The sequence below is a fragment of the Miniopterus schreibersii genome (assembly GCF_964146895.1).
Source record: "Miniopterus schreibersii genome assembly, chromosome: 3".
Lineage (NCBI taxonomy): Eukaryota > Metazoa > Chordata > Mammalia > Chiroptera > Miniopteridae > Miniopterus > Miniopterus schreibersii.
Genome location: NC_138103.1, coordinates 512,291 through 539,465, shown reverse-complemented (window position 1 = coordinate 539,465; position 27,175 = coordinate 512,291). Strand labels below are relative to the sequence as shown.

The 27,175-nt window shown below is 53.8% G+C and overlaps 2 protein-coding genes and 1 pseudogene across 19 annotated transcripts; 2 read left to right on the top strand and 1 right to left on the bottom strand.

Moving 5' to 3' along the window:
• The first annotated feature begins 2,312 nt into the window (after positions 1-2,312).
• On the top strand, positions 2,313-20,749 carry RUSF1 (RUS family member 1). Of its 3 annotated transcripts, XM_081132477.1 has the most exons (13): positions 2,313-2,571; positions 2,655-2,769; positions 10,579-10,624; positions 12,260-12,292; positions 12,365-12,470; positions 14,928-15,029; positions 16,836-16,906; positions 16,985-17,169; positions 17,248-17,305; positions 17,717-17,787; positions 18,448-18,591; positions 18,693-18,770; positions 19,263-20,749. In XM_081132477.1, the coding sequence occupies exons 1-13, from the start codon at positions 2,329-2,331 to the stop codon at positions 19,358-19,360; spliced, it is 1,350 nt and encodes a 449-aa protein (XP_080988603.1). In that variant the 5' UTR covers positions 2,313-2,328; the 3' UTR covers positions 19,361-20,749. The 3 variants fall into 3 exon arrangements, with proteins under 3 accessions (XP_080988603.1, XP_080988605.1, XP_080988604.1); XM_081132479.1 differs by lacking the exon at positions 10,579-10,624 and having other exon boundaries at positions 2,326-2,571; XM_081132478.1 differs by lacking the exons at positions 2,313-2,571; positions 2,655-2,769; positions 10,579-10,624 and adding an exon at positions 11,353-11,413.
• LOC308554797 (thioredoxin reductase-like selenoprotein T pseudogene) lies at positions 4,915-6,555 on the top strand (annotated as a pseudogene). Its single transcript has one exon. The product of its transcript is annotated as a thioredoxin reductase-like selenoprotein T pseudogene (transcript).
• SLC5A2 (solute carrier family 5 member 2) lies at positions 19,009-26,769 on the bottom strand. 15 transcript variants are annotated; one of them, XM_081132462.1, is made up of 15 exons: positions 25,726-25,858; positions 25,357-25,426; positions 25,093-25,164; positions 24,912-25,016; positions 23,989-24,075; positions 23,598-23,703; positions 23,349-23,429; positions 22,998-23,227; positions 22,089-22,224; positions 21,749-21,856; positions 21,477-21,627; positions 21,192-21,360; positions 20,902-21,117; positions 19,991-20,120; positions 19,009-19,905 (listed from the first exon to the last, which is right to left on the bottom strand). In XM_081132462.1, the coding sequence occupies exons 3-15, from the start codon at positions 25,159-25,161 to the stop codon at positions 19,679-19,681; spliced, it is 1,815 nt and encodes a 604-aa protein (XP_080988588.1). In that variant the 5' UTR covers positions 25,162-25,164; positions 25,357-25,426; positions 25,726-25,858; the 3' UTR covers positions 19,009-19,678. The 15 variants fall into 15 exon arrangements, 13 of the variants coding, with proteins under 13 accessions (XP_080988588.1, XP_080988586.1, XP_080988585.1 ...); XM_081132460.1 differs by having other exon boundaries at positions 23,989-24,153; positions 25,726-25,857; XM_081132459.1 differs by lacking the exons at positions 25,357-25,426; positions 25,726-25,858 and adding an exon at positions 26,395-26,769 and having other exon boundaries at positions 23,989-24,153.
• Positions 26,770-27,175: the final 406 nt, after the last annotated feature.

Genomic DNA, 27,175 nt, shown 5'->3' with positions numbered 1-27,175 from the left:
TTTTTTTTTTTTTTTCTTTGTCCACAGTAGCAAGTACTATGTGCCAAACAGTTTAAAAGCTTCAGACTCATATGGACAAAAAAGGGGTTCTATGGAAAGCAGCTTCACAGGGGGATCTGATCATAATTCCTAACTGGGCAGGTCATGGTGGGTAGTCACACTCCAGGCAAGCCCTGTTCATTCCTCCGGGCATCTAGGTTAACATACCTTTGAAATGACTCAGCCTGTAATCCAATTCCCACCTTGCTTTCTCCCACCCTCATGTAATCTTATGTTCCCTCCTTTTAAAAATGATTTTATTTTTATTTTGAGAGTACATTTGTTAAAGCTGGGAAGCGAGTGATACAAGAAAGGACTTAAGCGAGAGAGTAGGCGGGGCTGCTTTGGTTCTTTACAAATGTTATGGGAAAGGAGCCCAGGCTGGGCTGCTGTCAGCTCACTGGGAAGTCAGAGAGAAGGGGGCCTTGGGGACTGGTTCATGGGTTAGCCCAGGATGAGCTGCTGCTGCCCATTTCTCCCCTGGTTGCAAGTCTCAAGGGGACTCTTTGAGTTTAGGAGAAAGAAAGTTCACTCGAAAAAGAGATTTGAGTGGGTGCACCCCAAGGAGGGCGGGTCCTATGTTCCCTCCTTAATCCCAGGTGTATAAAAGAAGCTGCAAAATGACATTTTCTCTCAGTCTGTTGAGATCTTGCTTCTAGGAGTATCCTCTGTTTGGCTCAAATAACTTTTTTTAAAAAATATTTGTGCTGCTGAAGCCAGCAATCAAATAGACATGAGACGGATTAGCAAGAGAAAATAACCACATTTAATATATATATGTATGGAAATCCCACATACATGAGAAAGTCAGAGACGCCCACATGCAGGAGAGGTTCAGAGACACCCCCCCACACACACATGCAGGAGAGGTTCAGAGACACACCCCCACACACATGCAAGAGAGGTTCAGAGACACACCCCCACACACATGCAGGAGAGGTTCAGAGACACACCCCCACACACATGCAGGAGAGGTTCAGAGACACACCCCCACACACATGCAGGAGAGGTTCAGAGACACACCCCCACACACATGCAAGAGAGGTTCAGAGACACAGCCCCACACACATGCAAGAGAGGTTCGGAGACACACCCCCACACACATGCAAGAGAGGTTCAGAGACACAGCCCCACACACATGCAAGAGAGGTTCAGAGACACAGCCCCACACACATGCAGGAGAGGTTCGGAGACACACCCCCACACACATGCAAGAGAGGTTCAGAGACCCCCCCCCACACACATGCAGGAGAGGTTCGGAGACACACCCCCACACACATGCAAGAGAGGTTCAGAGACCCCCCCCCACACACACACACACACACAGGCGCGCGCGCGCGCGGGAGGGGCTCTGAGCCGGGAGGGGGACCTGGGAGTACAGGACGCCCCGAGCTGGGGACCGGTGAGGCGCCCCGGGGCTTTGCAGGAGAGGAGGCGCCGTGTATTAGGGGAAGTTTCCTGCCACACGGGAGGGTGGGAAGGGCGTCGCTGATCCTCTCGCGACGGGCAGGGCCCTGGATTCAGCTGGGGGGGGGGCTCCCGAGGCAGGAGCGAGCCGCCTCCGCGCAGCGGTGCCGGGCGCCGGGGCGCGTCCTCATAGGCCGGGGAGTCGGGCATTTCCCGAAGACGGGGTGCCTTTGGCGAGGGTCCCCGTCGGAGCCAGCACGCTGCGCTGAATGGGGGGGAGGGAGAGGGGCAGAAAGGTGAGCGGGGGAGAGAACCCCGTCTCGTTTTCCGACACTGTTCTGCAAGCCCGGGACGGTCTCCTCTCGGGGGCCCCTGGGTCCCTTCGGAAGCAGCGCTTCCCGCTGGGGAGGCCTCGGGGAGGCTGGCGGGAGGGCGCTCCTGGGCGCCTCGGCCGTGGGCAGGCGGGCCGCGCGGCGGCAGGCGGGGGAGACGCGGGGCCGCGCGGCGGCAGGCGGGGGAGACGCGGGGCCGCCCCGCGCGGAGCAGGGCCGCGGCCCGCGCCCAGGCCGCTGGAGGGGCGGGTTCCAGGCCGGGCACGCAGGCGGCACGTTCCGCTCCACGTGGAGGTTTCTCTCCCCCCTCTCCCTTCCTCTCTCTAAAATCAATAAAAATACTTAAAAAAACGAAAAGATAAACGTCCCGCGGCCCTAGGGTCCCCGTGGGCGCGCGGGCAGCAGCGGCCGGGGAGGCGGCGCGAGGCGGGCCGAGCCCCCCCCCCCCCGCCCCTCGCGGGAGGACGGGCCCCGCGGCCGCCGTAGCCGACCGGAAGCGGCGCCGTGCGCTGCCTGGGGGCGGGGCGCGGGGACGGCGGGCGGCGCGGGGATGGCCGGCCGCGCGGGCGCCTCGGCTCCGCTGTGCTCCGAGCGGTTCGGGTCCGGGCGCGCCCGCAGCTGCCGCGCCGCCGCCGACGGGAGCCTGCGGTGGGAGAGCGGGGCGCGGCGCTGGTGGGGGCGCCCCGGGGCCCCCGCGCCGCTGTCGCGCCTCCTGACGGTGCTGCTGCCCCAGGGCTTCCCCGAGAGCGTCAGCGCCGACTACCTGCCCTACCAGCTGTGGGACTCGGTGCAGGTCGGCGCGCGGGCGGGCGCGCGGGCGCGCGGGCGGCAGGGCTCGGGCCCGGCCGCGCCCCTCACCCGGCCCTCTCCCTCCAGGCCTTTGCCTCCAGCCTCTCGGGCTCCCTGGCCACCCACGCGGTCCTGCTGGGCATCGGGGTGGGAAATGCGGAGGCCTCGGTTTCAGCGGCCACGGCCACCTGGCTGGTGAAAGGTAAGCCGGGCGCCGCCCCGCGGCCGCGCCGTCCGCGCCCCTCGCCCCCCCGCCCCGAAGCCCGGCCCCTGCCCGCGGTTCTGGCCTCCGGCCCGGGCTGCGGGGCCGTCGCTGGGCCTGGGCCGGGAACCGAGTCTCTCTAGCGCCTGGAACGGCGCCGTGCGCCTGCTGAAGAGAGAAGGGAGCCCAGCTGAGTAACAGGGAAGGCTTTGCCCGCCTTTCCTGGGGGCATGAGCGCCCCTGCGGGGCCTCCCCGCGCCTGCCCCGCGCACGCCGGGCGGGCCCCAGTCGCGGGCGAGCCCCCGCGGGCCGCCCCTCGCCCCCGCGCTCTCTGGGAGTGCCGGCTGCCTGCGGCGTGGGAAATCGGTTAGTACTAGAAAGAAGGATTTGCACTTGGTCTTGAGTGGCGGACAGGAGGTTTTGGGAAGGATGAAAGGCATTTTAGATTTTCTGGAATACCCATCGGGATTACCTGTTAAATGTGTACAGCTTCTTGGAAAACCACTATAAAAAATAAAAGATACAGTTTGGTACCATGCCACCCAGAGAGTGAAGCAGAGAAGAAAAGGGACACTGCCATGTGCTCCACACCTGGAGAACCCATGGCTCTCTCCACTGTCGTTTGTACTTCACTAGTGCTCCCAGTGAGGATTTAAATGAGAGCCAAAGTAAGGCTCGGTCTGCTCCTAGCATCAGCCTGGCCACATCTCTGGTGAGCCTCCCTGGATCTTTTGGAGAATCAGGAGGCTTCTGCTTACATCCTTACCATTAAGACTGAGCAAACTGGCCAAGTGGAGTTACCTCTGGAAAGTTCTCTGATGGTGCATATCAGTGGAGAAGTGGTGGTCTGTGGCTTGCTGTCCTTGTTCCCAAGAATAATAGTTATGTGCCAGTCTTTAAATGTACTGACTTACCTTCATTTTATAGAGGAGGAAACTGAGGCACAGAAAAGTAACTTGCCCAGGGTCATGGCCAATAAGTTGTAGGGCATAGATTTAAACTCAGGAGGGGTAGTTCAGAGTACATTTTTGCTACCTATATGTCTTTAGATTAATAAAAAAAATAAGACCACTTTAAGATATAAAATATAACCATTTACTTTAGAGCCTGTTGTTATTTTTCTAAGGCCCTCTTAATTAGAAAGAATTTTATGGACTCATTTTCATCAAACATAGGAAATTTGTATGTAGAGCTTTATATCAGAAACTCCCTTGGAATTTTTTGATGCCATTTTAAGCTACAAATCTCTTAACGGAACATGTTACTTGTCATACGTAGCAATAGTAATATTGTTAGCAATTAATATTTTTACAGCCTACTGTATGCCAGGCATTTTGCACACTTCCATAGTACATCACTTAATCTCTATAGCAGCCACATTAGGTGGATGCCATTGTCAATACTTTTTTCAGAGGGGAACACTGAGGCACAGGAAGATTTAGTGACTTTCCTGAGATAACATAAGGTCAGGATTTGGACCCAGACCGATTGACCCTGTGTCCCACTCTTAGCACCACACTCCTTTGCCAGTTAAGATTTTAGAGTAGAGCTAAGTGCAATTTGTGGACAGCTGATCCCTTACTGGGAAAGCTCCTAGATCTTACAGCTCAACTAATTGTAAATGAGGCAGAAACAAGCAGGTAGAAATTAAATTTCCTAGTCTCTTGGACAGTGCTGACTTTTAGATAATAAGTAGGGTTTCATTGCATCCTACTGCCAACCTCCAGATTCTAACAGGAGCCTTGCAGACTGCTTCTGATGAAAGATAGAGCTGCCCCCCGTTCTGCTACGTGACCCTTGTATGCAGGACATACACCTGAGTGGTTATGAGTATGTAGTCAAGGGAAGAAAAATAAGAGTCTGGCTCAGTGAGCTCTCTCTCTCAAGCAGTAAAAGTAATCTTGCTATGTTCAGAGCCACTAAGTTGATCCAGTACAAGAATCTTAATGGAATAGTGAAAATTTTGTGTAGAATAAAATGTACTTGAAGAGGGTAAGGAGAGTGACAAAGGGAGGGTGCCTACACAGCCAGCCTGTGGGTATTACTTGCAGGGCAATACAGGAGACGGACCCGGAGAAGCAGGGCAGGCTGAATGGGAAACGTGTTGTACACATGCCTGTGAATGAGGTGGCCGTGGCTCAGCCCCAGCCAGTTGTGGTGGTAAGGGAAGACAGGTCCAGTGTTGCCATGTCTTCAGGTTCTTTCAGAAAAACTGGGAATTCCGATTTTCTGTAAAAGTCCCGTTTTTGTTCACCTGTCTTCAAGCTTCAGTGGCTTCGTCAGTGAAAGGAAATGATTCTTCTCAAACTCAGGACCGCTGTGAAGACTGAAAGGCATATATATTTCAGGTGTCCACCAGGATGCTTAGCAGTCTCCCTCAAGCCCAGGACTGGGTAAAAGATGTCTAATTAGAAGGCATCAATGCCTGAGGAGGGAGGCTGTGACAAAGGATCAGTATATCTGTTCCAGTGGAGAATGGGGAAGGCCAGTACATATGTATGTTGTGAGACGCTCCCAACCCTCCTTTCCACACCAGCTTCCCTTCTTGCATCTCCCACTTAAGGGTCCATGCCCTTAAGCTCAGACAAGTTGGGAATCCTCTGCCCTCTGTATCTGTCCTTTCCATTGCCCTCTTTGAGGTCTTTCCAGTTGTTGGGTTCTCAAAGGGTCCTTTGTGATCCCCCTGCTGAACTTAATGAGTGCTACTCTCAGTATAAGGTATAGTCTAAATCAGGAGTATACAGACTTTCTATAGAGGGCCAGACGGTAAATATTTTACACTTCACTTGTTGTATAGTTTCAGTCACAGCAACCTGATTCTGCCATTGTGTCACAAAAACACCCATAGACAATCTGTCGCTAACCTGCAAATAGAAGGCCTCTCAAAGTGAGAGGCAATAAGCATTTATTCAAAATCAATAAGAATAACTATTCGGGATTCTTGTCTCCCTCCCTGACCTTTGTGGATCATGCCTGCTGTGGGGAGCAGCTTATAGCTCCTGCGTGGCCTTGGGCTGGCTGCAGTCTTAGTTTGAGTGTGGGTGAAGTGTCTGGCTCCAATAAGATGAGACTTTCACTGCTGCTCCAGGTGATGGCTTGGTGTTGCTCCAGAGCGACATCTCTGCTAACCTGGGCGGCGTGTCTAGCAAGAGATTAAAGGTGCAGTAGGCCGTGGGGCTGCTGCTCGAGTTCCAGATTTGTGTTTCCTGAGGTTATAGGCGAGTGTTTGAGGAGTACATGCGGATTATTAGCCAGCAGTACCCAGACATCTGCAATGAAGGAGAGAATTACCTCCCTCAACCAATATATAGACACACAGCCTCTTTCCTGTCAGTCTTCAAACTAGTATTAATAGGCTTAATAGTTGTTTGCAAGGATCCTTTTGCTTTCTTTGGCATGCAAGTCCCTAGCATCTGGCAATGGGACCAAGAAAATAAGGTCTATGCATGTAGGATGGTTTTCTTCTTCAGCAACATGGTTGAGAACCAGTGCATGTCAACAGGTGCATTTGAGACACCTTTGAATGATATACCTGTGTCGTCTAAGCTGGAATCTGGTCACCTTCCATCCATGCAGCAGCTTGTTCAAATTCTTGCCAATGAAATGAAGCTCAATGTGTATATGGATTCAGTCCCGTATCATTGATCATAGCCCCACTTATCAGCACTGAAAACTCTTTTACATTAAGGATTTTTTGCAAGAGCAGCGTGACTGACAATATGAAGGCCTGTACTGAAGACAGCAAGCTGTTAGTACAGGCTTTAGTTCCTTTTTTATTGATTTATAGAGGGAGAAAGAAAAAAAAATCTCTCAGCTGCCTCCTGCATACCCCTTACCAGGGATTGAGCCCCCAACTGGGGCATGTGCCCTGACAGGGAATCAAACTGGCAACCTTTTGGTGCATGGCATGATTCCCAGTCAACTGAGCCACACTGGCCAGGGCAGACCGGATGGCAGACCAGTTGTATCTCTTGGAAAACCTCAATGCAAGACAGTTTTCCAGTGCTGGCACATTTCAGAATTCTGCACATTCGTGGAGTGCAATAATACTGCATAGTTATTTATTTCTCTCCCAAATCCACTCGGTGAATAGTTTTTTGAAAATGCAAGCATTATTACTTGTACCTTTTTCCTTAAATGAGTTAGAATTTGATTTTTTCTCAAAGATGTTTGTTAAATTTGTTGTAATTTTATATGAATTCTTTTTTATAGTTTAGAATTGATCTTTTTGGGAATACAGGTGAAGTTCTCAAACACTTTATAAGAGTCTATCAGACATCTCTGATTTGGTCACATCCAAGTTATATAGTTTCAAAATACTGCAGATTGTGAGCAATGCATTATACAAGATTTTAGGGGAGATTGTGTGTGTGCGCTCGTGCACGCGTGAGTACCAGAAAACTACTAAAAGAGCAACAGCTTTTTTTTTTTTTTTTAATTGATTTTGGAGGCAGAGAGAGAGAGAAACATCAATTGGCTGCCTCTGGCATGCGCCCTGATGGGATCGAACCTGCGACCCAGGCCTGTGGCCTCACTGGGAATTGAACTGGTGACACTGGTGCACAGGGTGATGCTCAGCCAAGTCTGCCACACCAGCCAGGGCAAAAGACCAACTGCTTTTTTTTTTTTTAATATGTTTTTATTGATTTTTGGAGAAAGAGAGAGAAACATTGATTGGATTGAACCCACAACCTGGGTATGTGCCCTGCCTGGGGATTGAACTTCTCGGTGCACAGGGTGGTGTTCAACCAGCTGAGCAACACTGTTATGTAGTTCAGGTGTCTTGCCTAGACCAGTCTAATAAGTTGATTAACTGGGCCTTTATACTTAACTCAGTAGAAACTTAAGCAGGTAAAAGTTAAATAAAACTTTGAATTTATTTCCCAACCTAACCTTTAACATTATATTTAACAGTGATCTGCTTAAATTTTTGTTTTTGACTTACAGAAAATTTCATAAGGTATACACTTTAGATTCACACACAAATAATAGATCATTTACCATTTTTAGGATAATTGAAACTCGCCTCACCATAACGTTTAGTTGACCTTTACAACATTAATAATAGATGAATGGAGATCACGTGTCTAATTTAACTTGCCTCACATATATTAGAATTTTATTATATTTGAGAAACAAAATTGAAAAATTTTTTATTCAGTGAATTTAATATATTTTCGGAGTTCTAAAAAGACTCTAAGAGTAATTTAGCAGAAATATGACCATAATGTAGAAAAATAGTCACATAGCAGCAGTCATAACATCCTTCGGTCTCCATATAGGAATAGAAGTGGGAGGTCCAGATTTGTTAGTAGAAGTAAAGGGGTTTAATGGGAAAGTGAGGAAATAATTCAGCATTGAGTCCACCGAACACTTAGCACAACCATATACTTTGTTTGTCACAGATTATTTGTTGAATGCATGTCTAGTATGATCATGATTGCACAGCCTCAGGTGGAACATGCTGCAGTCTCTGGCTGACAGGAAGTTAGTCTGCAGAAAACTGATTAAATGCCTTATCCTTTTAATGTAAGACTGCAGAACTGTTCATCGAAGTTCATATAGTGAGCTTAGTATTGACAAGAGGCAATTCAAGAGGCAAGTTAAGCTGGGAAGTTACATACAGGTTATTATTATAGCATTGATGACATTTTGTTATCTTTGACTAGGGCTAAAACCTTGTCAACTTGATTTGTACCAGCTCAGACTTCCTATCTTCTGCAAGTTCGGAACTCTGCTGAGTGTGTCCAGGGTCTTTCTTCAGCTGCTGGACATCCCACCAGTGACAGATAACTTACGTGGTGTTCCCGTGTATCTGACAGGTCAACCGTGAAGAACCTAAGATTTGATTCTGACTTTCCCATGTTCGCCTTAGGTGACTCAATTGTCTTTTAGAGAATAGCTTTAGGCGGCTTAGACCCTGGTAACACTCAGCTATTTTGTTGATACCCATCTCAATGTTGTTGTTTTATCTTTGGCCATATTTAAATCTAGGAATTAATGGAGTTTAGTGAAAAATTAGTGGGAAGCACGAATATAAAAAGGGAAAAGGGAAAGTTTAAATGCAGCTATTTAGAATATAGTTTTATTCTTAACACTTCAGAATTTATTAGTTGCTTACAAATTTATGTGGCTCTGTAGTTTATAAATGTCTGCGTACTATATTAATTAGAAAATCATAGACTATGACAGCAAGTTCGCTAATGTTATTGGGGTTTTTACCAAAGTTGCTATTGTGGAAGAAATTGTTAGATTAAAAAAACAATAACTTTTTGGGAAGCATTGATTCAGGCAGAAGCCCAGATCTAATTAGGAGACAAATGCAGTGGGTGTGAGAAAGGGAAGGGAACAAGTGCATCCATAGAAGGAAGGCATTTCCGTTAGTGCAGGTAACAACGTGGTGATGCTGGTTCTAGATGGTGGCTTTAATTTTCAGTCATGTAGCCATAGTATCGGCTTTCTTGTTATCTTTGCAAACAGTTCTTTGGGGCACAAGGCTGCTTTAGGCCCAGTCTAAAGCTTATTTTGCCCTGTTTTAACATTCCAGAGATTTGAGGCATGCAAGGCAGCTCCCCTGGGACGGCAGCCTCGGCCACATTGTAAAGCGGCTTGTTTTTTCTTTCCTTTTCTTTAACATTGTAAAGGAAAAGGCACAGCTGTGTTCCAATAAAACTTTATTTACAAAAACAGATTGGAAGCCCACAGACCAGTTAACTGATCCTTGAGCTAACACAGTGTTTTTCATACTGATTGCTGTTTGTTTTTACACTGAATTTGGAGCCTGTAACCATCATTTTTGGGGGGTCACTTTGGTATCCCCCATGTCTCAGTGCCTGGCACAGAGTAGGTAGCTAGTAAGCATTTGTTGTACAAACGAAGGTCTAGCTGATTCCAGAGACTTCTCTCACTCTCCCTAGCCTGAGGAGGCCTCTCCCTCAGCCCCACACCCCCAGTTCTCTGTCACCAATCTGCAGTTCAAATCCCTTTTATTTATTTGTATTCTAATAACCACCTGTGAACCTGCTGCCCAGCCTGAGAGCCAGAATATCCACAGTAACCTCTGAATTTTCCACACAGGATTTCCTGCTGCTTATAGTGGTTTTACCATATAGATTATACCTAAACACTGTATTATTTATTTTTATTTGTTTTAGAGCTTTGTGAAAAGTGTACTGTGCTGCGGCCTGGGCATTGTGGCTCAGTTAATGGGGCATCCTCACCCTGGGCACGGAGGGGTTGCTGGTTCGATTCCCAGTCAGGGCACATACCCGGGTTGCTGGCTCTATCCCTGGTAGTGGGGTGGCAGCAGATTGATGTTTTGCTCTCACATTGATGTTTCTCTCTCTCCCTCCCCCCTCTCTAAATTTCAATAAAAACATTTTTTGGGGTGGGGGGAGTATACTGTACTGTACACAGTCTCCATGACTGACTGTTTCATGTCAGGTTTTCCCAGGAGTCTGCCGTATTGATGTGAGTAGCTATAGTCCATTGGCTTTTCACAAAGAGCTGTCTAATATACCCCTGGGTGAATGTACCAGAATTCATTTGTGCATTATGTTGATGAGCATTTGCATTTTTCTCAGCTTTTGCTGTTGTGATCAATGCCACAAAGACAACTTCTGGTCCAATTATGTACACGGCATGTGGTTCTGGGTGCACACAGCAACTGCTAAATCCAGGCATTTCTGACTCTTCACACACCTATGTCTGCCTAAACTCCCAAGGACAGTGATGCCAGGTGCCAGGGTCTGCCAGGCCCCATTGGTCCAACGCTCTCCCTTGTTCCTCACCAATGCCTCTCTCCCCCAGATTCAACTGGCATGCTGGGTCGCATCATCTTTGCCTGGTGGAAGGGGTGAGTTTGTCTTCCAGGTCAGAGACTTCTGGCCACTCTCCCCAGATAGTGGTCATGTCTGTCTCAATCCTGGCTGCATTTTCAGCTCTTCCTCCCTCCTACCAGTTTCCAGGGTAGAGATTTAGCGTTTACATCGTTAGTGCTAAGGAGTCTTTAGATAGAGTGCTCAGTACAGGTGGCTCTCCCAGGGTCCCCTAGCAGTGAAGCCACATACCACATAGCCATTGCTGTCATCAGATTTGCCTTCAAGAACACTGATTTGCCACTTGCTGCCTATCATGGAACAACACAGAATCACAAAACCGTGAGTGTCCTTTGCTTGCTTGTTGAAAGAGAAGCCTGAATGAGACAGTGCTTAGCCCTAAAGGAATGACTCTACTCCAGAGGCTACTGTGGTGGTCCACACACTTAGTTGGACTTTGCTGAGCAAGTCATCAGGATCCCTATCTCACATGGAATCCGTGGCACCATTTGTCTGGAAGGGATTGAGGGTCTTGTGCTGACTGCTTCCTCCTCAGGTCAGTATTGGGCAACCTCGGGAGTGATCGAGTATCTTCTGTTAATTGTAGTTGTGAGGTACAGTGAGATAGTGTATGCTGAATGCTTAGCACATTGCATGGTGCATAATATGTGCTCAGTGAACATCAGCTGCTATTAACAACTCTGTTTCACAAGCTCTCTGTATGTCATCTCTAATTCTCATAACTTTTTAGAGTAGGATTGAATGTGTACATTTCACAGATGTGAAGCAAACCTAAGAGGGAAGTTACTCACCATGTCACATAACTTGTGAGTAGTGAGGTGGGGTTTGAGCCTCAAGCCTGTAGTCTTTTCGTGGTATCAGGCTGCTTTATGGGGCAGAGCCTTAGACCAGGCCCATGTGTTCCAGGCCTGCCTTTGCCATATATCCCCTCAGGAGTTCCCCATGTGTGTCCCATTGCCCACTCAGGAAAGCTCCTTTTCCCTCTAGGAGATTTCAGATGAAGGGTGAGGGCTAATGCTGCAAATTCTGAGCTGTACTGGGCGATGCAACGTCTCCTGCCATTGGGGAAGTGGTCCCAGGTTTGTGCATGGGTCAGGGAGTCACTGCCTGGCAGAAGAGGTGGCCATCGTGGAGGTGTGTAACAGAAATATCCTAGGCTTGGATGTCAGAACCTGGCTTTTCCTCTTGGCCTATCCCCTTACTCTCCATGTGATCCAAGGGAAGTCATCTCCCTTCTCTGGGCTAATTATCTGTAAAATGCAGGGGGATACACTAAATGTAGTGTTTACAAGTCCAAAATATGTGGACTTCTTGCTGGATACCCTCAGAGCAAAAGGAAGGGAGGAGATGGCAGGAACCCAGGGGTAGCCTCTCTCAGAAGGCCAAAGGCTGGGGAGCAGCCATAAGACGGTTTTATGCCTTCATGTGTCATGAGTTAATAAGGGGAAACACTAAATGACCACTGAAGGTCCTCCCAGCTAATGGTGGCATTTTAGGCAGCAGGGACTGGGTGTGGGGACAGACATCTGTCTGGAATGTGGGTTTTCCTGAGCCCTTCGGACTTTACCATGGCCTAAGGATGGCCTGCACTGCCTGCAGGACATGTTTTCTTCTTGAATTCAAATTGCTAACCAACCTCTCCTTTCCAACAGGAGCAAACTGGACTGTAATGCCAAGCAGTGGAGGTGAGGAGCTGGGACTAAGGGGAGGGGAGTCTTCTGTTATGAAGGTCTCTAACCTCTGACCCTTTCCCCCAGGCTTTTTGCTGACATCCTCAACGATGTAGCCATGTTCCTCGAGATTATGGCTCCCATATACCCAATCTGTTTCACCATGACCATCTGCATCAGTAACCTGGCCAAGGTACCCACCTCTGGGGCACCCCTATAGCCAAGATACTTGTCTTAATGGTGCTCTTTGTGTGGGCTCACTTTGGGGTCTACAGGTGAGCCCAGCCTGAGCACTGTGTTCAAGGCACTTCTAGAAGAGTGAAAAAGTTCAGATGTTCCTACTCAGACCCAACCATACTTTCTGATCCTTCTTCAGCCAGCCTCTGGTGACTCATAGTCTGCGGCAGTGTCTGGAGCCACAGTACTGGTGAGGGAGCTCCAGTGCCAACATCCTGAGACCAGCTCCCTGACTACCTTTCATTCTCTCAGTAAAATATTTATTGAGTGCCTACTGCATGTTTGGCACAGAATAGGGGCCCTCCCTTCTTTGGAAGAAAGCCACACCAAATTAAACAAATATTTATAGAATTACAGCTCCAGCTGTTCCAGGTGAGAAGTGTCGGGCAAAGGGCTCAGCAGGGAATGTGGCCCAGTGAGGAGATGGAGGACATCCCCCTGGGGCTGGGTCCTGAAGAATGGATTGAAGGTGCAGGGTGGGTGTTCTGAGTGGAAAGAACAGTGTGGGTCAGGGCCCAGAGGCAAGACAACACAGGCCGGATGGCGAGGCGAGGGGCAGGTGGGGTGAGCACGAGCGCTTCGTCCCGGCCAGGCTGGGCACCCTCCCAGTTGCTTTAGGCCTCAGCCAGGTGAGAACATGGAAGCCCAGCAAGGCTTGGGAAGGAGCTTAGCTGGGCTTCACAGGGGGTGCAGCTAAAGACAAAAGACTAAAGACTCCCAGACTAAAGACTCCTAAGAAGACATGCGAGACCCATCTCAAAGGCCCTCTTCCATTCACAGTCATGCTAGAGCAGTGCTGCTCCTGGACACTACTGGCATTTCAGACCCAGCACCTCTTTATGGTAGGGCACACGTGGCTTCCCTGGCCTCTGTGCTAAGGGTCACAAGCATCCCCTCAGCCCCAGGGAGGAGACTCAGGGAACATCTCTGCTGTGGCTGTGGATCAGGGATTGTGGCCTCTGCCATGTTTCAGAGTGCACTGGATTCCTCCTTAGGGGCCTGACTCTCTTCATGTAAGGGAATAGAACAGGGCCCTGAACTTCCTCCTCTCGCCCCACCAACCCTCTGGAATTCTGGTCTCAGTGACCAGCACCTCTGTCCCCCGGTACACTAACCAGAAGCCTGGCTGCCATCCGTGCCTTCTCCCCCCTCACCTGTCACCCTCAGCTAAATCTCCATTCAGTTCTGTTTTCCCTCCTGAATCTCTCCACCCATTAACTCCTCCATCTCCATGTCACCCAGCGGCTCCTCACTGCTGAAAAAGCACAGTTGCTTCCTAGGTGGTCTTCCTGTTTCTATTCTGACCCTCTTCAGTCCTCTGACAGCGCAATCATCCTTCTAATAGTGGAAATGAAGTCAGCTCATTTCCCTGCCCCATTGGTCTTAGGATAACGACTTTCTTACAAGGTTCGCGAGGTTACACGTGATCGGGACCCTGCCAGTCCCTGCAGCTCGTTCTGCACCTCCTTCCTCTTGCCTTTGAGCAGACTCTCCTCTGCCCACATGACAGCTGTTTACTTATCACCTATTGACGTAAGCTTCCCGAGGGCAGGGGTTGAGTCTGAATTGTACACTTCAATCTGCCTAACATCTAAAGGAGGTTTGGTCAGCCGGTGTGGCTCAGTGGTTCAGTACTGACCTGTGCACCAGGAGGTCACCAATTTGATTCCTGGTCAGGGCACATGCCTGGGTTGCGGGCTCGATTCCCAGTAGGGGGTGTGCAGGAGGCAGCCAGTCGATGTTTCTTTCTCATCAATGTTTCTATCCCTTATCCCTTTTCCCTTCAATTCTCTCTAAAATCAATAAAAAATTTTTTTTTAATAAAAAAAGATTTGATAAATAGGAGATGAATGAGGGTGATTAGTGACCATTTGCAATGAGCTTTAGATCTCAGAGGGAGAGATCCAGGTCCCTTTTGGAGGGCAGGGCCACCTGTGTGTGTTTTGAACTGTCCTAGAAGGCTTGGCTAGGCCTCCACTGGGACAGGAAGAGAGTGGATTTAGTTACAGGTGGGCAGAATGCAGGCATGAAATTGGACATCAGACTGGGCCTGGGAGCTTGGCCAGAGGGGTTGCAGCCAGAGTAGAAATTGGAGTGTGGGGAGTTCTGGGCTAAGAATGGTCTTTGGGCCTCCACCTTGGAGAAAGAAATTGAGTTTCCTGGGGCGAGGTCTGCAGGGTGCTATGGCAGGCAGAACTTGAGTATTCTCCTGGATCAAGGCTGGAAGTGGGCCTAGTGGAGGCACAGTGAGAACCAATACCAAGGACAGTGTTCAGGTTCTTGGTGTAGAGTCGCCTGAGGCCTGGTTTTCTCAAGATGGTTTGAGCCATTTACTTGGCTCACCCACAGAAGTGCCTGTGTTTTCACAGCTCAGGGCCATTCTGACCTTCACTCTTCCTCTGTCCCCACCTAGTGCATTGTGAGCGTGGCTGGCGGGGCTACTCGGGCTGCACTGACCATGCACCAGGCCCGGAGAAACAACATGGCTGACGTGGCAGCCAAGGATGGCAGCCAGGTGAGCGACCAGGATTGGAGGGGCCGGGGGTGGATGACACACCTGAGTGCTCCTGGGGGTAGGGCGGGAGACACGCAGGAAGAAATGTGGGTGCTCTCTGCTCTCACTCTCAGGACGGGTGATCAGGTGTGAGGGCACAGGCTCGGGGGGCAGTAAGTCCAGACTGACCATCCCCGCCCTGCCCACTGCCTATGCAGGGAGAATGAGCCCTGGCCCTGGCCCTCTCTAGGCTGTGATGATCCCCACTCAGGGAGAGAGATACGCTGATCATGTGAGGCCCCACAGTTTAAAGCACTTAGCAAGTCAGAAATTGCTTAGCATGTGAGGTGCCTGGGGTCACTGACTGGCCAGAGGCATCCACTCAGCAGTTTAGCAGGCCTTCTGACCCACCTTCTGAGCAAGGGAGCCTGTAGTAGGGGTGGTGACCCCCCAACAGGTTGAACCCTGCAGGTATTGGGTCCCCCTAGGCCCCATGCCGAGTGCTTATGTGCACTGCATCATTTATTGTCCACCGGCCTTGTGAGGTCCACACTGTATCCCTGTGTTACAGCTGGGGAAAGTGAGGTCTAGGGGTCAGAAGTGCACCATGGTTTTCTTTGACAAGGAAGCGATTTAGGAACCTCTCTTCTCTCCAGTCCTACTTTCTGGCCTTCCCTTAAATTGTTTTGCTCGATTTCTAAATAGAACATTTTTTTTTATTATTATTAAAGTAACTTCTTTCAATAATAATATTAACACAAACTAGATCTGTTAAGCATTAACCATGTATTTCATTTGTCTGAACTCATCAGACCCCTATAGTGGTCTTCTCCCTGGGCCTCAGGATCTGGTGAACTGGGTCTTCCCCAGTATCTCCTGTAGGTTGTAAGGGGAGAAGAAATGAGTACAGCCCAAGCCTTGCTCTTCAGGGTCTCCCAGGGGTCGTTCCTGCTCTCTCCTCCACTTGCTTTCAAACCCCTCAGCCCTCCCCCACCCCCAAGCTGTATTTTCCAAGGCTCCAGGGCTTACTCCATCCACAGAGGCAATAATACTTGACAGGGGCAACCTGGGACAGGTTCAGTCCTATAGCAACACCTGCTTTCTGCTGGTGTGGCTTGGGTATCACTTTATGTGGTTGCTGGATGTGACTGTTCCCACCCAGGAAAAAGGAGGCTTCTGGTCTCCAGTTTACTGTCACACCCACCCCCTTGCCAAGATGGCTGGGTAAGAAAAGCTCTCTAGCCTCAGGCCCCCTCCGTACCAGGATCAGCTCTCCTGGAGACCCTAGTAGTAAGGGGCACTGATCCAGACTCCTCCTCTGTCGTGATGAGTTGGGAGCACACGAGCTGGGGTCTTTTCCCCTAGGGTAAGCTCAGTCAGGCCATCAGAGGGATTTAATAGCATTGATTCTCGAGATAAGAGGTTTAGATCATGTGCCTTTCTTCCTAGGTCATTCCTTGACCCCTTTGCAAGTGTCTGCCGGTAATTGCATACCCAAGAGACTGGGGGGAATTCAGCCTTTTTTAACTACCAAAAAAATACTTCCCCACACTTGGGACATTTGCTTGCCTAAGCATAGGGCTACTCAGGTGACTCTTGCAAAACAAAGACAGGGTTTCAAGGGCATTGTTGCTGCCTAGGCAGAGAAGCAGCTGGTATCTTTTAAATGATGGCGCACTCACCAACAATACTAAAAATTTACCAGCCACCCTCATCAGCATGTGGACCCCAGGTGGTTCTGGGGCAGGGAGCAATGTTGTGAAAAGCACTCTGGGATATTCAGTCTGGCCTGGATATCCAACTCCCCACCCCTCTGCCGTTTTCCAGGAGACGCTGGTAAACCTGGCTGGTCTCCTGGTCAGCCTCTTGATGCTTCCCCTGGTGTCAGATTGCCCTAGGTAAGCCGAGGCAGGCGCGGGGCGGAGGTGCCCGGCTGGCCCTCTGCACCTGCTGACCACCTTGTGCTCTCATTCCAGCTTCAGCCTCAGTTGTTTCTTCCTCCTCACTGCCCTCCACATCTACGCCAACTACCGGGCAGTCCGAGCCCTTGTCATAGAGACCTTGAACGAAGGCCGGCTCTGGCTGGTCCTGAAGCACTTCCTTCAGAGGGGAGAGGTACTTGACCCCACTTCAGCCAATCAGATGGAGCCACTATGGACAGGTGACCAACCCTTTGGTCTCAAGTTTTATGTCTCAGTCTGTTCCCCTGCCTGGAATTCCTGACTTCAACTTCCCACAGGTTTCTGGCCATCTCTGTCTCTGTCCTTGGGGGTCCCCCTACATTGCTTGGTTTCCAGGTAAGTAGCCCAGTGTCCCACTCATCACTACTGGCCCCCCACTCCCCACACATGCCCCTTGTTCCAATTACACACCAGCCTGCCTTGACCAGGCCCCACCTCTGCTCTAGGTTCCTTATTTCTGAACAGACTTGGGGTCAGTGTGGGTGCTTGGGTGCAGCCAGTGTGTAACATAGAGTAGATAGGATGTATTTGTTGGATAAAGGAAGAGTGGATGGATGGGGCAAATGAACGACTAGATGCAGAAAGAAAGGAAGGTGGCAGTGGGGTGCGTGGGTAATGGCTAAGGGGTGGTGGGAAGTGGGTGAAGGACAGATAATATGGGCAGTTGTGGTTCGCAGGTGGCTCTTCATTGACCGGATAGTTACCCTGCCTTTGCTCCCTCCTCCCCCACTGCACTCTCTCCTTCAGTGTCTTTGAGCTGCAGCAACTGGTTGAGGGACACCAAGAACCTTACCTTCTTCACTGGGACCAGTCACAAAGTAAGTGTGTTGTGTTCCCCCAGCCTTAGACTCACCCCCGGTGTCAGCCTCTCATTCCTCCAGCTCCAGCCCACAAGGCCTGGGCAAGCCCTGGACAGTTTGGAGTCTGCCTGGTGCCCTGCAGGGAGCTCTGGACTAAGACTCGATGCATTCAAACTATAGCTGCGTGCTCCAGTGATCCTCCCTATAGCCCTCTGTAAAATGGAGCCAGCAGGACCTGCCTTATTACCCACAGTGTTTTTTGAGGATCAGATTAGGTGATGTGTAAAAGCACTTTGTACATTGCGACACATTGACTTGAATAAGGCTATGACCTTTAGTTACCTCAGGGGAACCACTTTTCTCTCCCATCTAGAGCCACTTGAGGAAAAAAGTACTAGAGTTGACTGCTATGCTGGTCGTGTATTATTCTCACTAGCCACTAAAAACATGCAAAATATACCCGCCTCTGAGCTGCTGTGAAGTTGTATTTGGAAATTGGGCATTTCAATTTGACCAGAACATTGGGGAGCAACAGGAGGTGATGTTAGAAATGGGTGAGAGATAGCCTTTCATGCCCGAACGAGGCCTCTGGGCACAGACAGTGATGAAGCAGGGTGCTGGGTTCAAGAGTGTTCGGGGGTGGCCCTCCCTGGTACCAGTCTGTCTCTGGGTCTTCAGATCAGGTACAGGTTGTTCTGAGCCAGGTGGCAGGCCCTGAGGCTGTCCTAAGAGCTGCCACACACGGGCTGGTGCTTGGAGCCCTGCGGGAAGATGGGCCCCTCCCAAGAGAGCTGGAAGAACTGAGGAACCGAATATGGGCAGGTAAGAGCCTTACTACCTAGAATGTTGATGACTCGAAGTGGGGTGGAGAGAGGATGTTCAGCTTGGGGACCCAAGAACTCCTGTTTCTGCACCCCATCCAGGTCCTAACAAAGAGAGCTGGGTCATCATCAAGGAGACACACCAGGTGTTAGACAAGCTATTCCCAAAGTTCTTGAAAGGTAACATCTTTCAGGCTCCTCTGAGGCCTTTTCCCCAGGAGCCCTGCCTGCCCCTGTCCCCTCCACCTGGGAGTTGGTAGACTTGAGTTCTCCCTGTGAGCTTAAGTCTGGGTCTCAGTTTCCCTGCCTGCAGGATGGAGGGGTTAGGATGGTCCCTGAGGCTGTCAGTGTTGAGTCCCTGTAATTAATCCCAGTTGGCATTGAAGAACTGGGAGTGAAGGGAAGCTCACAAATGACTGATGCTAATCTTTTATTCAGCACTTATTCCCTCCCATCCCTTCCCCATGTTTGAGCTCAGTGAATTCTTGCTGCAAACAGAAGAGGTGTTAGCCTCATTTCATTCCAGAGATCACCCAGCAGAGGCAGGGGAAGCCAGAGCAGGGCATAAAGCCTGTACCCAGCCTGTGCCACTCCTTACCCCTCTCCGGGGGGTCAGCCCAGACTCCTCCCCTAGCAGTCCCCTAGTACCATTCTCCCATGACCTCTCCCCAGGACTGCAGGATGTGGGCTGGAAGACTGAGAGGCACCAGCTGGAGGTGGATGAGTGGAGGGCCACATGGCTCCTGTCTTCAGAAAAGAAGGTCTTGTGAGCAGCCCAGATGGAGGGCCAGATCCTGGGCTAAGAGCCTGAAGCAAGAACACTTTGGCTATAGCAGGATGTGGGAAAGGCAGCTTTATTTTTGCATGGGGGAACTGCCATGGTGGGTTGGCCAAGGCCTCACAGGAGGTAACTGCCAGTCAGATGGATTGGGCCCCAGGAAGAGACAAGGTAGAGAGAAGGGGAACCACAGTCTTCCTCCTCCCCTTCTGCCCCACTCCCTTCTCACCACTGCAGGAGTCCCCACACACACATTGTGAGGCTGAGCCCTGCACAGGCTGTGGCTCGTGGTGCCCCCACACAGTTGGCCTCAGGCATAAAAACCCCAGAGGAATATGGCCACGGCCATCATGAGCAGGGCATTGAAGTTGACCACGCGAGCCCAGTGCGGGTCCTCACTGATGTCCTCCAGCTGCCTGGCTGCTGCATCCACCTCCTCCTGGGTAGGTGGTGGGGTACCACTGGCCCCAGCCCTGCTCATCCCACAGAACCAGAGCAGGCACTGGTGGAACAGGCCTGGTGCCAGGGATTGGGGCTCTGGGAAAAATGGAAGCCTTACAGTTAGTTTGAGGGGACTTGGCTCCCCCAGCTCCCCGGCCCTACCTCCTGGGCAGTGCCTCACCCTCCATCTCCACTGCATGCTCCGGATGCCCATTCTGTACAGGGGGTGAGGCTGGCCCTTCCAGCTCATCAGTATCCAGGTCTTCCCGCTCCTCCTTGCTGTGCCGGAGACTGAAAACCAGGCGGTGGAGCTGGAGAAGGTGGGAGACGGGACCAAATGGGAGTTCTCTTCTCCCACCCAAGACCTTGATGTCTTGTCCACACTGGCACTTCCTAGCCTCCCTCTTCCCAGCCTGTACGCTGAGCCCAGGCTCAGCTCACTCAAACATGACCCATAGCTGCCCTTTGCCCTCAGGCTAAACTCAAGCTCCTCAGCTAGGTGTTTAAAGCTCTTCGCCCTGCTTTATCACCCCAACTCTCTTGTCCACTCAATTGTGTGCTTTAGACTCCAGTATAGTTCTGCTAACAGTGTCCCTTCCTGCTGGTATTTGCTCCTGTTTCCTCCTGTTGCCTTTCCCCCACTTTTCCACCGTGGAATCCTGTCCATCCTTTGGGCCCAGCTCTTTGATCTGGCTCCCCAATCAGCCCTGACCTGGGGCACTTGCCCTGCAGCAGAGCAAGACCAAACACTTTTGTGGACTTTCAGGAAAGTGCTCTGTCCTTCTCAGCCACCAATCATAGCCTGTGTTTTGAGTCCCAAGGCCATTCCAAGGACTTTGGGGGCTTTAATAACAATCTTCAAGTCACATCCCCCAAACCACCTCAGATAAATGTCTTTAAATAAAAACATTGTGATTGCTTTGCAAATGCAACTTCAAACTGGACTCCCAGCCTCTCCTCACCAGCCCTCAATACAGGAAGGCTGGTCCTCTCCACAGGATGTTTGTGGGAGCGGATTGGCCAACTGGGTGGCGAGGGCTGCATTGGCCCACGTGGTCCATCTTTGGTGCCTGCCCCGAAGCTGACACTCACGTGCTTGTGCGGGATGGGTGCTGTGCACAGTGAGACCACCAGGGTGAGGAGGCCGGAGCTGACGAAGAGCACGATCGCAAAGTAGAGGTAATGCACCCCGCAGAGGAGGGCGGGGCACGCGGAGGGCCGGACGCAGCTGCCGGCGCCGAAGGAGAACTCGGGAACAAGGCGCGCCAGGCCCATCAGCAGGCCCCCGATCAGTCCCCAGAAGGCGCCCTGCGGGGTTGGGGAGCGTCAGCCGTGCCTGATGTCCAAACCTTGCCCCACGCTTCCTGTGCACGCACGCTCACCTTCTCGTTGACCCGGGGCACGAAGAGCGCCAGCACAAAGACCGCGGACACGGGCGGCGCCAGGTAGCTGGACACGGCCTGGATGTAGTCGAAGAGCTGCCCGCCCTGCGCCGCCTGCACCACGGGCAGCCAGGCCACCGACACTGCCACGATGAACACCACCCAGAGCCTGTGTTGGGCGGCCGTCAGGCTTCAGGACCCCATCTCGCCCGCCCTTACCAGGGCTCCCTGTCCCTCTCCCGGGCTGATTCATGGGGCGGGGCGGGGGGCTCAGGCCGCACCCACCGTCCTACTAGCAGCAGCTCGCGGTCACCTGCGCGAGGCCGCAGGCGCGTGTAGATGTCCATGGTGAAAAGGGTGCTGCTGCTGTTAAAGATCGAGGCCAGCGAGGACATCAGCGCGGCCAGCATGACCGCCAGCATGAGTCCACGCAGACCTGTGGGCCAGTGGGGCCAGTGAGTCCCGGGACAGCAGGGTGTCCGAGGAGGAGGCGGGCCTGGCGACCGGGGGTTCTCCCGGCGTCGGCCCCGAGGCCCGCCCCGCCTGCGCGCCCTCACCGTTAGGCATGAGCTTCACGACGAGCCGCGGGTAGGCGATGTTGGAGCAGCCCACCTCGGTGCCGCAGACGCGCTTGCACACCTCGGGCACCACGCACGCCACTTCGTCTGCGGGGCAAGGGCACACACCTGGGATGGGACCTGGTCTGGCAACTCGGATCCCTGAAGTGGGGGCTGGAAATTCTAATGGAGGTGGGACCCCTGGTGGGGGTGGGACTGGGTGACCAGACTCCCAAGTCTTAGGACCGCGACAGATGCAGGAAGCAGGCACCCGATCCATACACAAGCAGGGGCCTGGGTGGGGTACAGGACCCTGCCCAGGACGGGGTGCATTCATTACCCGGATAAAGAATGCGGCTGATCATGCCTGGCATGACCATGAGGAACATAGGCAGCAGCTTCAAGTAGCCACACAGAATGCAGCCCGCCTTGATGTGGGTCAGGTTCTTCCCGGCCAGGCAGCGCTGCACGATGACCTGTGACGGGGGCGCTAGCTGCTCGCCAACTCGGCCCGGCCCCGCCTCCTCCGCCCCGCTCCTCCCCCGGCCCCGCCCCGCCCCGCCTCCTGGTCCCGCCCCGTCAACTCGGCCCCGCCCCTCCGCCCCGCCCCGTCTCCTCGGCCCCGCCCCTCCGCCCCGCCCCGTCTCCTCGGCCCCGCCCCGCCTCCTGGTCCCGCCCCTTCTCCCGGCCCCGCCCCGCCTCCTCGGCCCCGCCCCTCCTCCCGGCCCCGCCCCGCCTCCTGGTCCCGCCCCGTCTCCTCGGCCCCGCCCCTTCTCCCGGCCCCGCCCCGTCTCCCCGGCCCCGCCCCGCCTCCTCGGCCCCGCCCCTCCTCCCGGCCCCGCCCCGCCTCCTGGTCCCGCCCCGTCTCCCCGGCCCCGCCCCGCCTCCCGGCCCCGCCCCGTCTCCCCGGCCCCGCCCCGCCTCCTCGGCCCCGCCCCTTCTCCCGGCCCCGCCCCGCCTCCTGGTCCCGCCCCGTCTCCCAGGCCCCGCCTCCTCGGCCCCGCCCCGCCTCGCGCTCCAGCTCCGGCTCCGGCTCCGGCTCCGGCTCCGGCTCCGGCTCCGGCTCCGGGCTCGGCGCGCCGCAGCTCCGCCCCGCACAGGGCCCCGCGCGTCCGACCGGCTTCCTCGGGCTCAGCTCCACCCGCACGGGTCCCGCCTCCTCAGCGCAGCTTCACCAGACGGTCTCGGGCTCCCCCCGTCTCCGCCCTCGCCCACCCTGGTTCTGATCCCACCCAAACCCTGCGCGCACCTGGTCACTGCACCAGTACCAGCCTGAGACGATGGTGAGCCCCAGGAGCAGCGCGGGCCACGGCAGGTCCCCGGTGACGGGGTCCCGGAGCAGGTGGTAGGAGTCAGGCCGGGGTTGGTAGCAGGAGCTGGAGATGTTGCCCACGGCCGGGTCCTCGGACACAGTCAGCGACGTCATTGCACCCAAGTATTTGTCGAAAAGCCCGGAATACCCGCCCACCTCGTGGAAGGCTGTGCGGGCAAAACCGTCAGGGGCGGCACCCGCGCCGAGGCCCTCCCGGGGACCCGCAGGCCCGAGACACGGGGCGTCCCGGCTGCCAGAGCGAGACCCCGCGCCGCCCCGCGGGCCTACCGTAACCCATGAGGACGAAGGCCCCTCCGAGGATGACGAAGGTCTGCACGGTGTCCGTGTACATCAGCGCGGCCAGCCCGCCTGCAAGCGGCCCGCGTCAGCGGCGCGCGGACACCTGCTCCCGGCACAGCCGCGCGGTGCGGGGACGCGGAAAGGCGCCTCTTCCCGGAGGACGCGTCTCGGGCGGCGGCGGGGCGCGCGCTCCCGCCCTCCCCTCCCAGCCCGCCCCTTCCCGAGGCCGCGCGGCACCTGTCACGGTGTAGACCATGGTGATGCCCAGGAGCGCGATGACCGAGGCGTAGATGTTCCAGCCCAGAGCCTGCTGGATGAACACCGCCCCGGAGAACATGTCCACCTCGGGGAGGGGCGGGCACGCAGGTCAGGACCGGCACCCAGCGCCACCTCCCGCCCGGCCCCAGGCCTCGGTGCCGCGCCTCAAAGGCTCCCTCACATTCGGGCGGCCTGGCCTTCCCAGGCCTCGCCCACGTGGCCGGGGCCCCAGAAGCCCGTGACTCCAGCCCCCCGCCGTTAGGTCCTGCGCCCGCCGCCCCTTGGTCCCGCCCCTCCAGGGCCTCCCGGGACCTGGGTCCGGGACCGCGCCCCCCCAGGGCCCGCCCGCCCGCCCGCCCCGGGTGCACACCGAGATCTTGGTGAAGATGTACAGGAACAGCGAGAGCACCGACAGGTAGAGGCGGATGCGGCGGCCGCCGAAGCGCTTGCGCAGGTACTGCGGCATCGTGATGACGCCCGCGGTCAGGTACACGGGCGCGAAGAGCCAGCCCAGCAGCAGCACCACGAACAGCGCCTGCGGGCCGGGGCCTCAGCGCCGCCGCCGCCCCCCCCAGCCCGGAGGGCCAGGGCCTCCCCCCGGGCTACTCTAACGGCCAGAGGACTCAAATGAGAGGACGACCCTGGGCGCCGTCTGGGCATTAAGGGACATGGTCTTGACACCTTTTTGGGCCCTTAACTAGAGCCTTCCTTGCCCTCCCAGGCCACCCTGGCCAGTCCCTCCCAAGATGGCCCCTACCCCCCAAGCATCTGCCAGGAAGGGCTCCTTCTGCTCTCCTCCACCCACGGAAACCATCAAGGCTCAGCTCAGAGGCCTCCTCCTCCAGGAAGCCCTGAGCTCAAGGCTGCAATCTCTCCAGCTTTCCAAGGTGAGTCTCAGTCCCAGAGCCTTGTCTCCCTCCCACTTCTGCAGTGGGCCCAGAGATCCTCACAGGCCACAACTTCAGAGAGCATCAGAACAACTACTTCACTATCTTTGAGTCTGTTCACCCCACTTTGGAGAGTAGTAGGTCAAGGCCACAGGAGGTAGTGGCTGGTCCAGGCTCACACAGCAAGGCAGAAGCAGGACCGGCCCCTACTCTGAAAGTGGTCATTTCCTACATCCCTCTGCCTCCATGCTGGACATGTGACCCTTGCTTGAAGCCCAACCACACCCCACAATCAGGAAATTCCATGTCCAGTCTCACACCCCTTCTGCCTAGAGCCTCCATAGGTGTGACCCTTCCAGGGGTTCCCACTGGGGGGGTGGGGGTTATTGGCAAAAGGGGGCCTCACATTCCACTCAAATCCAGCCACAGCCAAGCCGCTTGCAGCACCAGTTCCTGCCAGGCCCACAAAGTGGCCACTGCCGATGTTGCTGGCAAAGAGAGAGGCCCCGACCTGGGTGGCCAGAGGTATAGGTGAGCCAAGATGCTTCTCTAGGCCCCCTCCCACTCCACAGCCCAGGCTCTCTCACCGGCCACCACACCATGCTTCGTCCGGCCAGGAAGTAGCCGCCCACAGTGCCTCTGTTGGTTCTGCACATGGACTGGGGGACAGGAGTTGGGGAAGACCTGGGTTCAGGTCACGTCTTTGGACCTCATTAGCTTCCTCAACACATTCCTCAGCCTTGTTTCAGGCTGAAGATTAACCCGTGCTCTGCTCCCCGATGGTTCATACCCCACCCCCACAACCTCTTCCCAGGCCCCCAGAGCCACCCATGCCCTGATCTGGTGCCCACCTACTGAAGCCTGAGTGTAGCTAGATTAGGCCTGACTTTCCTGGGGTCCTTGGATTAGGCCTGTGGGCTTCTGATCAGCCATAACATAGACAGGGGATAGAGGCCTCATTTAGAACGCTGTTCCTGAGGAAAACACTAGCCCAATCCAAAGGTGGAAGACAAAGAATGAGTATTGACCAGGCCCCCCTAAGGCTATCAAAAGACTTACTTGGAGGGGTGGGGAGAAGACTTACTTGCACTCTCCCCCAGCTCCTGGTTTCTCCCTCAAAGATCTAGGCATCCTGCCCCTACTGTCACCTGCAGTATCCCTGAGACTTTCCTCCCATGCCCCAGAAACCTTACTCCAGGAGCACCCCCTCAACTTCTCACCCACAAGCCGACACCAATGACAAGCAGGAAATAAGCAGCAATGACCAGGATGTCAGCAGGGTTGTCGATTAAGACCCTCTGCTCCCCCAGCTCTGGTGCCAAGCTTGCCTCTGTGTGTTCCTCCATTCTGTCCAGGATCTGCCCCTCAAGGGACCAGCTCCTGGATTCTCCCAGGGGGGAGATTAATGGTTACCTCAGGTGCAGTGAGCTGACAAATCGGCCTTGTCCCCTCTCCCTGGCTTTGTTTAGCTGAATCAGGTCATATCAAGACTGAAGGCTGGTCCTGGGGAGGTGGGCCCTTTCAAGTTCAGGAACACTCTTTCCTGGGCCTTAGCCCCTACCCCCTTCCCAGTGCCTCAGGCTCAAAATCACTTCAGTCCCTAAAAATGCCTACTTTTCAGCCTTGACCTAAGGAGCCTGGTTGGGCCAGCCCCCTGGTTCTGACTAATCCAGAGGGATCATTTTCAAGCCATAATCTGACATTGTCACTCCCCTGCTCTGAAACACTTCATAGCTCTCCATCACACTCAGGAGGAAGTGGAAGTGTCTCAGCCTGATGTTCAAGACCTGCCATGCGCCAACTCCTGCCCACCCTCTCCCTGTCGCCCAAACCAAATCTAGAGTTTCCTTCCTACTCCTTTGCCCTGCCCAACTTGTATATTTTCATACCTCCAAACTTGTACAAGTTGTGCCTTCTGCTCAGAGTGCCTCCCTGCCTCTCCAATGGCCAACTTCTACTTAGTCTTCAGTATCCAACCCACGTTACTTCTTTAGGAAAGACTTCTTTGACTTTTCTGATACAGTTCCCAGCACGTTGTGGGCCCTTATCTGGGTCCAGCTCTGTCTCCCCAACAGGCTAGAGCCTCCCCAAGAGCTGGAAATGATCTGGTTCATTCCTGGAGTTCTATTGCTCAGCACAGGGCTGGATACAAGAAAGAAGGGGGTGATGAGTAGCTGTGCCTCTGCCTTTCTTCTAGAATTGACCAGACTTGGATGTCTGACTATGGCAGTTGGGTTCATGCCTGAGATGCAGTAGAGAGAACACTATTTCAGAGGAATGTAGTGAGTTTAGGGAATGCCTTAGAAAGCATACCCCCCAGTGAGGATTAGAGAGCATGAACCTTACTGGGGAGGTGACCTCTGTGAAGGCTGTGGAGTGAGGAGGCAAGACAGGAAAGGAGACAGGCTGGTGAAGGGCATGTCCACTGCCAGGCACCGCTGTGCACACCTGGAATCCAGCCCCAGTGGGGAGCCCCTAAGACTCTGTGGAGAGCAGACCTCAGGACTGACCTTCAAGTGGCCAGGAAGGTGGGGTGTTTCTTCTCCAATTCTTGTATCTAACTAGTTGGAGATTACAGAACCGCCCCACTTCCAGCCCTGTGGGTACAAGAGCACACTCCCTTCCCCAGAGAGCACCCTCCCACAGAAGCTCCGGAAGCAGCCGGGAGAC

Excerpts from the sequence above, each read along its gene's own strand:
- RUSF1 (XM_081132477.1), top strand. The coding sequence starts at position 2,329 with ATGGCCGGCCGCGCGGGCGCCTCGGCTCCGCTGTGCTCCGAGCGGTTC. Across the intron at positions 12,293-12,364 it reads TGTAATGCCAAGCAGTGGAG|GCTTTTTGCTGACATCCTCA; the intron begins GTGAGGAGCTGG and ends CCTTTCCCCCAG. Across the intron at positions 17,170-17,247 it reads GATGGAGCCACTATGGACAG|GTTTCTGGCCATCTCTGTCT; the intron begins GTGACCAACCCT and ends AACTTCCCACAG.
- SLC5A2 (XM_081132458.1), bottom strand. The coding sequence starts at position 25,851 with ATGGAGGAACACACAGAGGCAAGCTTGGCACCAGAGCTGGGGGAGCAG. Across the intron at positions 23,704-23,988 it reads ACATCTTCACCAAGATCTCG|GTGGACATGTTCTCCGGGGC; the intron begins GTGTGCACCCGG and ends CCCCTCCCCGAG. Across the intron at positions 20,121-20,901 it reads CACCCATCCCGCACAAGCAC|CTCCACCGCCTGGTTTTCAG; the intron begins GTGAGTGTCAGC and ends CACCTTCTCCAG.